Source organism: Papilio xuthus, unplaced genomic scaffold (genome assembly GCF_000836235.2).
Source record: "Papilio xuthus unplaced genomic scaffold, Pxut_1.1 DF826776.1, whole genome shotgun sequence".
Taxonomy (NCBI): domain Eukaryota; kingdom Metazoa; phylum Arthropoda; class Insecta; order Lepidoptera; family Papilionidae; genus Papilio; species Papilio xuthus.
In genome coordinates this window covers 556,072-566,847 of record NW_013531873.1, presented here as the reverse complement: position 1 = coordinate 566,847, position 10,776 = coordinate 556,072, and the positions used below count along the sequence as shown (strand labels likewise).

Below are 10,776 nucleotides of genomic sequence, written 5' to 3'. Positions count from 1 at the left end.
ACTGAACTTGTAAAGTTCTATATTTAACTGATCTAATTATTCTTAACATCTGAACTTGCATTAGTATTTTATAACACTTTCTCAAGTTAAGTTTCATTGTAAAGAAATATTTGCACATAAAATGAACGACCCATTCGTATCCTGCCCATATGACATCTCTCATCGTGTACCAAGATCGCGTATCCAAGCTCACATTGTGAAATGCGAGAAGAAAGAATCTCTTAACATTTGCCCGTATAACGCTACCCATAGGCTACCGGAACCAGAAATGAAACACCATGTCATGAATTGTCCATCAAAGAGCGCCATTTTCCCTGAAGATATTAATCGGAAGACCACAGTAATGCTGCACACACCAAAACCTATATTACAGAAAGATTACTTACCAGAAACAGACCCTCATCATGAAATATGGGATGATTAACTTTTGTTTAAGATTTTATTAAAAGTTAGAATATAGTTATGTTTAAAAATATGTTATAAGAATTGTGATTTAGTTAAAATTAAAATTTATATATTCTTAAAAGATTAGTTTTTCTTATTAGTTCTCTTTACTAGACAAGAACAATGAACAACCTTCTTACTTGTGCCTCATTTAGATCAACAAGGTTAGTGTTTACTTTATTCCAATTGTGTGCCAGTGCTTATTTTGAGCACCACTGTCTAACTGTACTGGCATAATGTAAACACGACATTATAAATGCAAAAGTTAGGTTGGATGCTTGAGTGAAGTGGAAGCAACTCCGTGTTTTTTAATTTAGTCCTCTTCCACTTCACACTCTTTTTCTTATAAGGAAAGGATGGGAAGTGAACTTTCCGGATCAGAGGATGCATGGAAAGGGAAAATATTTTCTTTCTGTGCATCCTCTCCTCCGTGAAATAAAGGTAGGCAATGCATATACAATTGCATATGTCTATGGGCATCGGTCACTTCGCTATTTCAGCAATTTCAGGAGGCTGCTTGCTCGTTTGTCACCTTACGATATAAAACAAAATATACAGATCTAAATGAAATTAGCCATAGACATAGAATTAGTGTCTGGCATTGTATACTAATTTTATTTTATTATGCACAGACAACATAAAGTAACAGCTATTCAATTTAAACTAAATAACAAAAGACATTGTTCCAAAATAAAAACACAGTTTATAAATATTTTAATTTGTATTTTAAATAACAAACAGTCAAATTATATACAAAATAGTTTCCAAACTATCTAACTAACAAGAGTGTTGATGGCTCTGGAATTAAGCAATTGACTTCTAATCTGTATATCCAGGGTTCAAATCCCACTATGTACCAATGTGTTTTTCCATAAATATGCAGGTACATTTATCTTTCATCTGAGAAGATATATGTGAAGTCATGCACTGGGCAAGCTTTGACTATAGCCTAACTAAGGTTAGGCTCCGAGACCCTCAGCGAGGAGTATGAGCTGATGAATTATTCAGTTTGACCAGGTGCAGCTGCTCGGAGAGATTTCTCCAAATTCTTTAGAGCTGGTGTAATACTAGTACCCAAATCTTCTACCACACTTGACAAATATACTGTAAAATAAAAATATAAATCAAATAAATAGATTTAAAAAAAAATCCAATATAATTTTTTTTTTATATTTACCAATATCAGTGAGGCATCGTTTAGTACCCAAAGCGTCCATATTTCTTACATTTAATATTTTCTCCGCGTATACTTCGCATGTATGAGAACAAACCTACAAACACAAAAAAATAACTACCAATTTCATCTAGAACAGTGATTCTCAAACTTTTGCGACTAATTTTGGGTGAACCCCCTAAATCAGTCGTTCCCAAAGTGTGCGATAACGTCCCCTTGTGTGTGCTGCAGGTCTCAAGTTGCCGGTTATAGTAAAAGTTTTCTTTACAATTCTCCGTTAATATACATATATAGGTCACAATAATGAATTTAATTTGAAGTTATAATGGTTTTTAAATATGTGAAAATATGGGGGCGCTAAAAAATATTTATTCTCAAAGTGGGCAGTAGACGAAATAAGTTTGGGAACCACTGCCCTAAACATTTAACTTGTTGACCCCTAACATTTCCCATCCTTGAACACCCTTTGCATATTTATAAAACACAAACTAGACTCTTAACTTAGGATCCAAGACAGGCGGGTGCAGTAAGCTGATAAACCTGGACCCCCAAATTTTGATCACTTTGGGGGTCACTGTAAGAATTAAGTACTTAATAGAAAATTACCTCAGACAAGAACTGCCATGGCGCTTGCTTCTCTGGTAAATGCATTTCTAAATGTTGTGGTAATGTCATTAAATATTGGCCAATCTAAAAAATCAATTTTAACCCATTTAATTATTAAGAAATACAATAGAAAGTCGATTACCAGGAACACAGTTGTCGGGACTACTGAAATTAATTAAGTCTAAGGTCGGATGTATTTTTTTTTTACATTGGATGGATAATTGTAATCAGATCTCCAGAATAGCTGAAGGGAACTTACTCCACGCGAACGGATTCACGGGTAAAAGCTAGTTAGCAAATCTATCTTATTAGTATTATAAATGCGAATGTTCAGATGGATGTTTGTTAGAAGATATCTCCAGAACAGCTGACCAGATCTTGATGAAATTTGTCATACATATAAACATAGTCTGGAAGAACACATAGGTTACTATGTTTTTTTTAAATTCCTAGCGGACGGAGTCGTTTGCGACATCTACGTTTTATTTTTTTTAGTTTTAATGTTTAGTCCAACCCTTTTGTCTACGGAATACTGTCATAGTATGTAATCTTCCATACATCTGGAAGCCTCTTTCACACAATCCATACATACTTTCTTTGGTCTTCCTCTACCTTTGTTGTTATAAAATTTTACCTCTGTAATATATTCTTGTGGAGATAAAGCGAAATCTGGCAAATCCGTTGACAACGCATCATTGTTGTGCCAAACTGACAATTGTGGTATTTTATCTGAAAAAAAAACTTCTACATTAGAATGTAGCAAATTAGAAAGCGAATAAACCTTAATAATCTTACTAATATTATAACACAAGCTGTCACCCGCGACTTGAAATCCGCTAAGCCGTTCTGGAAATACCTTCAAACAAACATTCATCTAAACATTCGCATTTATAATATCTTACTCTATCTCGATGAAATTTGTCATACATATACAACATAGTTGAGCGTCGGTGGCTCAGTGGTCAAGCACTTGACTTGCAATCTGCAGGTCCTGGGTTTGAATCCCGTTATGTACCAATTTGTTTTTCGATTTTCCATTTACATATGTACATTTTTCCGACGTTCTTACGGTGAAGGAAAACATCGTGATGCTGCACATACATATCTGAGAAGTTCAAAGATATGTGTGAAGTCAACCTGCACTTGGCCAGCGTGGTTGACTATGGCCTAATCACCCTTAACTTAGGGTAGGCTCCGAGCCCCTCTGTGGGGACGTGTAGTGAGCTGATGATGATGATAGAACATAGTCTGGATGAACACATAGGCTACTAATAATGTCTTAATGTTTATCTCCGACACCGCTTGTCCAATTTTAACGGAACTTTTACTGGAAAGTAGCTAACATATATAGAAGTTTTTAAATTCGGGGTATTTTTTTAAATTCCATTCTGACAAGACAGGCGAACGCTATTATAGATATAATTTTGTCTCGATCCAAGCATAGTAATTCATACCAAGTTGTACATCCACTGGGTTCCTCAGAACAGCTCTGGCGAGTGACCTGAGTTGTTCTCTGGCTCTCTGCAGTCCGGATACTGAGGTCAGCTGCGGTGGTGATACCTCACCGTCCAGAAGTAAACTCTTAAGGTCCAGGAGAGGATGATCTGGGTCTTCACCTGGAGGTATTGAAGACTTGGTACAGAATTATGAGTATAATTGCTGCTGGTCTTCTTATAAATTTTACAAATTTTTACTAATTTATTAAATGGTGAAATATGACTGCAAATTATATTTTTTTTAATTTCGCGCGGCTGGATTCGCGGGCAAAAGCTATTTATTATAGTGAATTTAAATAGATGAATGTTTTCTTGCAAATAGATGAGATTATAAAAGATATACATAGGCTTTCACTTCCAGACATAGATAATATGATAACGACAGTAGAAATCAGAAAATAAGCAACTTTCACGCCTTTAAGCTAGACCTAGGTACACATCTCTCACCTTCCTCCCTGACCTATAAAACATTTCTTACCTTCCTCCAATCCAGCAGCCAGTACCCTCAGGAGCTCAGCTGCTGCAGCTTCTAACGCGAGTGCCGCTGGAAAGCTCTCACTGAGCACTCCGGCGCTTTGGCCCGAACTTACAGAGGATAAGAAGTGCGTCTCTATTCGTCGACTGTGTGATGATATTAGCGACAGGATTGATGATGCTAGTGCCTGCGGGAGGCATTAATTTTTAGATCATCATCAGCTTACTATACTAGCCCACTGAGCTCTTAGCCTACCCTAAGTTAGTGACCATTTAGATAGAAAAGTTATTTTTTAATTACAAAAGTTGGCCAACTACCAAAATAGCGAAATACATCGAGTAAGAAAGCAATGTTTTTGCCTAACCATGAGTTTTTGAGACCAAAATCTCTGTATAAAACATATCGTCAACAATATGGTTTGAATGCGGATATTGGTCTCAGCAGCCCACGGTAAGTCCAAAATTCCTCGTATGTCTACGTCGTGTTATACAAAGATTTTGGTCACAGAAAACCACGGTAAAAGGTGCAAACAAGTCGATAAGATTTCAAACAAACAGTACTATAGGTTTGTACTGATGCAAAGGTCCAAAAAAGATATTGCCGTCTCTTTTATTCTCTCTGAAAAGACACAGACAAAGATATATTTTATTATTACCTCAACAGCAGGGATGTAGTAAGGCTGTACAGCATTGCCTGCTATCTTCTTCCCTCTAGCATACGCTGTATTCAACCAGACCTCACAACGCTCTGCCACACTTAGCAATGCTCTAGAATGTTCTAGAAGTTCATCCTAAAATACCAAACATAGCACTAGAATTTTGAAGAAAAATGTCATAAAAATTGACAAATATTTCTACTGGTTACAGAAATAAACGTATAATTTAGGTTTTTTTAAAGAAAATCTATTAGTTAAAGTATTGTGTATTACAACGAATTTTATTATACTAATCCAGTGATTCTCAAAGTTGTCAAGGACCCCCAAAAATCTACAGAAAAGGTTCACCAAAAACCACTTTCATAAGGGGTCTCTTGATAAAAAATTTTAGAATCTCTGGTTTTTCCACAACATAGAAGAAAAAATATTGATTTAAGTTATAGTAAGGGGGTTCATTGATAAAAGTTTGAGAATCTGTGGTATGTTTTAATTACCTGTTTTAATTGATGATCGTTTAGATTAGCTTGAAATAATTGTATTTGCAGGTCTGTGTACTTTGGCATCAATTCTCTGAGAGGTTGGTACACTGCACGACCTAACTCTTTCAGAGTATTAGTAGGAAGAGTTTCTAGGAGAAAGAATTATAAATATACAAAATCAGGAGAAAGATATAATATATTTTTGGCTATAAAATATTATTTTGGCAATACACTTTCACGTGACGTCAATTTTTATTTAATTTATATTATTAGTTGGACAACGAACAAGTGTACACCTGGATTCGCCGAAACAGCGAAGTAACCGCTACCCATAGACATCCATAATTGCAGATGTGTACATTTAATCGACGAAGGGGGCCCACAGAGAGAATATGTCCCCTTCATATGAGTCGTCTACATCATATCGACTTCCCCTTCCCATCGTTGCCTTATAAAATATGGATGGAAAAGAAAAAAGCCTCCGGAACACTCATCAGACTAGTTGGAATTGCTTCCACTTGAGTTGTGTCTTCTGTGTGGTCGTGATATTACACTAGCTAGGCAGACATTGTGTGTTATTGCTGGTCTGCACCACTGTTAAATACAATATGTTGTTTTAACCCATTTCCTTACCTTTATTTGTTCTGGGGGCATCTATAATAGCTCTAATACATGACACAAACTCATCAATGTCTCTTTTCAAGTCTTCTAAAAGAGCCATACCTTCTTCAGGGTTTTGGCATAATTTAAAATTAGCCAAGACTACCTAAAGATATTAAAAATAGTTTGAAGTAGAGCGAACATTACTTATGTGGTTTCCAAAGTGGTCAAGACCCCGGGTTCACGATCGGCAGGAAATTTGAAGATTCCAAAGTTAAAGTAGTTAATGCTATGCAGTTAAAATATACAAAAATATGGGGTCTACGATAAAAATCTTTGAATTTTTTTTTTAATTTTTATAAAACACTAATTTCTTATTCATTTTATATATTTAAATACTGTGAAACTTGTAAAGTGGTGGTCAAAAATAGTTGGCATTTCCAAAATAATACAATTTTTTAATTTACCTTAGTAGGTGAGGGATCTAGGGACAGCAATAAGTCCGTGTACAGCCTCACTATCTCCGCTAGAGGAGTCTCTGACTTTAATACTGACGATAACCATTCCACCTGAAAGATAAAGGCCGACATACACAGACTGCTACTTTGAAATTAAGCTTTTAAATGCTTCTAAAGGCATTATTTAACTCAATCGATAAGCAAGCTTCTTTAACCCGCAAAAACTTCTTTATCCTTCCCATAAGTTCGTCTTCTCTTAAGTAGTCAAGTTTACAGATCTGGGTCCAACATCTGTTATGTACCAAACTATATTACGCAATTTGACACTAAAGGAAAACACAAAGAACTTCACTGTATTGTTTTTATATGTACTTAAGGCAGTAGTTGACTGAGGCCAAGGAACTTAAACTCGAACCCCCAAATGTACTATATGAACTAACAACAGATAATGAGAAATATAACCATCTCTTTCACTCTTGTTATACCTGTCTCTCTCCATCGTCAAGTACAGTCGCGGCAAGCACACGTATAGTGTGTGTGTGCTCGCGTCGCCATGCGCTTCCTGCACGCGCAGCCGCAGCGCGCCTCCAACAACGTGCCGCGGACTGACCGCGTTGCATCGCCCGATATACATTTACGTATGATGAAGTTCGATCTATACACCATCATATAAAGTAATGAGATTGAATTTGGATGGCTACAAGACCAAAGAAAGTATGGATTTTGAGAAAAAGGATAAGCGTAGTGTAATGTATTCATAAACGTAGTGTTGTTTGTCTCGAGCGTACACGCGAAAGGCACATGCCGGAGAGAGGGGGCGTGAACGAGCCAAATATAACGCAACGAATGCTACACGTAGGAAGCGGGTAGATTACGATATGACGGCTGATAGAGACCTTCAAACAAACATCCATCCATCTCATTCACATTTATAATATTAGCAAGTAAGATGTGTCTTTAAACTTATAAAAATTAAAAAACTAGCAACACTTACCAGCATCCATTTGCGTGAGAGCGTCAATAAACGGCGAACTAACAGCCGCCTCCAGTCTATTATACAATGTCTCTAATTGGACACGTTTGTATTCATAGTCAGGAGCATCGCTTAGTACCTTTATAACAACATTATGACTATAAATATAGTTCTCAATAGTCATGGGGTCACTGATAAAGTTTAGGGGGTCTTTAAAAAAAATTAAAACTTTGTAAGAGATTTTTAATGATTAATCACAACTAAGAACCCCCAAACGGTATATTATTAGGTGGTCATTGTTTTTTTTTATTAGTTCCGCTATATTTTTATTGCTAAAAATGTAAAGATTTGATATTCGTTTACCTTCATCCACCCCCCAAATTTGTTAGGGGGTCACGAAATTGTACACACTAGGACAGACCCCATTCTATAAAAATCATAATCCATCTACACATACCTCAAGACTAGCAGTCATTGCCGCCACCTGTTCCGCCAACTCTGCCAACTTGTCCCCGCTAGTTGGCACACCTGTCTCCAAGATATCTTCCAATGCGGACGCTAATGCCGCCCATTTGTCTGCCTCACGGAGAGCTGAGGCTGCTGTCTATTATATAAACTCACTGGATCATCATCAGCTCACTATACGCACCCATTGTGGGGTTCGGAGCCTACCCTAAGTTAGGTGACTAGGGCATAGTCAAAAGTTCTAGATAGCTCTACATCATTTCACAACAGAACATCGATGGCTCAGGAGTTAAAACACTTGACTTATAACTAGCAGGTCCTGGGTTTTGCCTGTCATGTACCAATGCGTTTTCCATTTACTTATGTACATTAAGGCGAAGGAAAACATCATGATGCTGCACATATCTGTGAAGAAATATCAAAGATATGTGTAAAGTCACACACTAGGCCTGCAATAACTATGACCTAGTGACTCCTAACTTAGTGTAGGTTCCAAACCTGAGCTGATGATTGTGAATTTACAAATCATATTTGTTACCTCAAGCCGACTCTTCAATCTATCAATCCTCTGCAGACTTTCAATAGACTGTCCTGTCTGCCGCTCCACACCTTGCACCTGGTCTTCCAAGGTTAACAGCTTTTGCTGCAATAACGTACCTTCCACTTGCAGCGTGGATGCATCTTGCAAGATCCTTGGTACTGATGTTACTATCTGGAATTAAACATGTAGCTTCAAACATCAAACAAAAAATCATCCTGTTTCTAAAAACAATAGATAAACTACAATTAACTCTAAAACTCACAAACTACAAAATTTTTTTAATGGCACATAACTATACTAGCACACATCTTACTAATATTATAAATGTGAATGTTTAGATGGATGTTTGTTAGAAGGTATTTCCATAACGGCTACATGGATCTTGCTGAAATTTGGCACACATGTAGAACATAGTCTGGAAGAACACTTAAGCTTATTGAATTCTTTTTTAATTTCACGCAGACAGAGTCGCAGGAGCTAGTCTTATATATAAAATTCTCGTGTCATAATTTTCGTTCCCATACTCCTCTGAAATGGCTTGACCGATTTTCATGAAATTTTGTGAGCATATTGAGTAGCTCTGACAATCGGCCAACATATATTTTATAATCCCGCGCGGACGAAGTCGTGGGCGACAGCTAGTAATCTATAAAACCGAAATTATTTTTTTTTTGTACAAGTTTCTATATTAGAAAAACATAATTAACATAATATTAACTTACATGTGTGGTTGTTTCATCCAATGAGTTACTCAGCTGCTTCATATAAAGTTGTAATCTTGTTACTGTATTGGTTACAAAGTCCTGGAAATATTTTAAACTATGTAAACTCTCACATGATCTTTCATAAATGTGAGTAAAGTAAAATCTTAAGCATAAATTGTGTTTTTTCGTTCTTAGAATAAAGTTGAAGTTGGATATGTGAGAGTCCAGAAGATCGCAATATTTTTCTCACTTATAGTGGTTGTCTGTCAAGGCTGGACCATGACTCTAGATTATCCATGTTCAAAAGTATATTAAGCAGATCCGGATTAACCTGGCTATGTAATTGCTGGACGTGTAGTGGAGAATAGTGTGTTTTGAAATTGAGATAGAGAAATATCTTGTTGATGTTTATATTATAACAAAATGTTACCTCTTTCTCTTGATTACCACTAGAACTCCAAGCTCTATTAATCCACTGTTTAGGATCAAAGTCGTCGTCAGCAAACGTTTTTAAGTCCTGGAATAAAGACGATTTTGCAATCAAATAAAAACATGACGAATTTATATTGTTGGAACAAGGCTTGCACATACCATAATTTTTATACTTTAAAAGTGGTAACGAATATCAGTTCTTTATAATTATAGTAATTATTTTAATTTTGAAAATCAAAATAAACACGGCTTGTTGACGTGTGATTGTGACATTATTTTGACAATTGATGTTTCGTTTCGTTTAAAGTAACTTACACTGATACAAAATAAAAAAGACATAAAAGATGAAAAAAAAACACAGGAATTATCGCACGTATTTCTTTAGGTTTCTGTTTTGAAGTTTTACCATTGAATTTTCAGAGTAAGCTTCAAAAATTCAGTTTTTTCAGATTCCATTTTCTTGCTCAAAGGTTTAAATCAAGCGATAAAAACTATTCCAAATGTAAAAATGTTTTTTCGTCTGGCAACAATATTATACGTGTCAAAGTCAAACAATGATCGACGACTGTTCAGCAATTTCAGTTACAATTTTACATTTACACTTTAATTATTTATAGAAATAAGTATTGATTTTTATCCTGTAACCTCGAAGCCCTCATATTTAAGTATACGAGCTCAATTAGTCAAAATAGTGTGTAATATTGATTACAATTTTAAAAATAGAAATGTAAGGATATTATTATTTTTTTGAATATAGAATACACTAGAAATGTATTTTTATCATTTTTAAAATTTTATTTTGAAAGCTATATATATATATATAACTGGCTGTATATAAATTTATACTTCAATAATTTGAATTTTCTACACCACATTTCTACATTCTAACACTAGCTATCGCGCACGACTCCGTCCGCGCGAATTAAAAAAAAATAATTAGTAGCCTATGTGTTCTAGACAATGTTTTATATGTATGCCTAATTTCATTGAGATCTGTTCAGCCGTTCTGGAGATACCTTCAAACAAACATCCATCCATCTAAACATTAACATTTATAATATTATAGTAAGAAAGTTTGAATTTTTATCACTACTTTGCCACAATATTGTTCAAGGGTTCATTTAGAAGACTTTACTTTTTTTTTTAAATATTCTAGATAAATAATTTGTAGTTAAAAAAATTATTATACCAAGTGTTTTAGTTGGCACATTAGTAACAAGTATATTTTCTATCCTTAGTGCCAATACAACCACACTACTATACCTGTATTACCC

General features: G+C 35.4%; 2 protein-coding genes across 2 annotated transcripts; one reads left to right on the top strand and one right to left on the bottom strand.

The window, feature by feature from the left end:
• The first annotated feature begins 121 nt into the window (after nt 1-121).
• On the top strand, nt 122-424 carry LOC106122746 (gametocyte-specific factor 1-like). The gene has a single exon (XM_013318833.1). The coding sequence runs from the start codon at nt 122-124 to the stop codon at nt 422-424; it is 303 nt and encodes a 100-aa protein (XP_013174287.1).
• Nucleotides 425-1,202: 778 nt separating this feature from the next.
• Nucleotides 1,203-9,697, bottom strand: Cog7 (conserved oligomeric Golgi complex subunit 7). Its single transcript, XM_013319040.1, has 17 exons — nt 9,662-9,697; nt 9,501-9,587; nt 9,089-9,169; nt 8,364-8,537; nt 7,818-7,964; nt 7,382-7,499; nt 6,873-7,042; nt 6,397-6,498; nt 5,963-6,095; nt 5,345-5,478; nt 4,851-4,985; nt 4,199-4,382; nt 3,679-3,840; nt 2,859-2,953; nt 2,225-2,308; nt 1,622-1,715; nt 1,203-1,548 (listed from the first exon to the last, which is right to left on the bottom strand). Exons 1-17 carry the CDS (start codon nt 9,662-9,664, stop codon nt 1,445-1,447), a joined length of 2,007 nt encoding a protein of 668 aa, XP_013174494.1. The 5' UTR covers nt 9,665-9,697; the 3' UTR covers nt 1,203-1,444.
• Nucleotides 9,698-10,776: the final 1,079 nt, after the last annotated feature.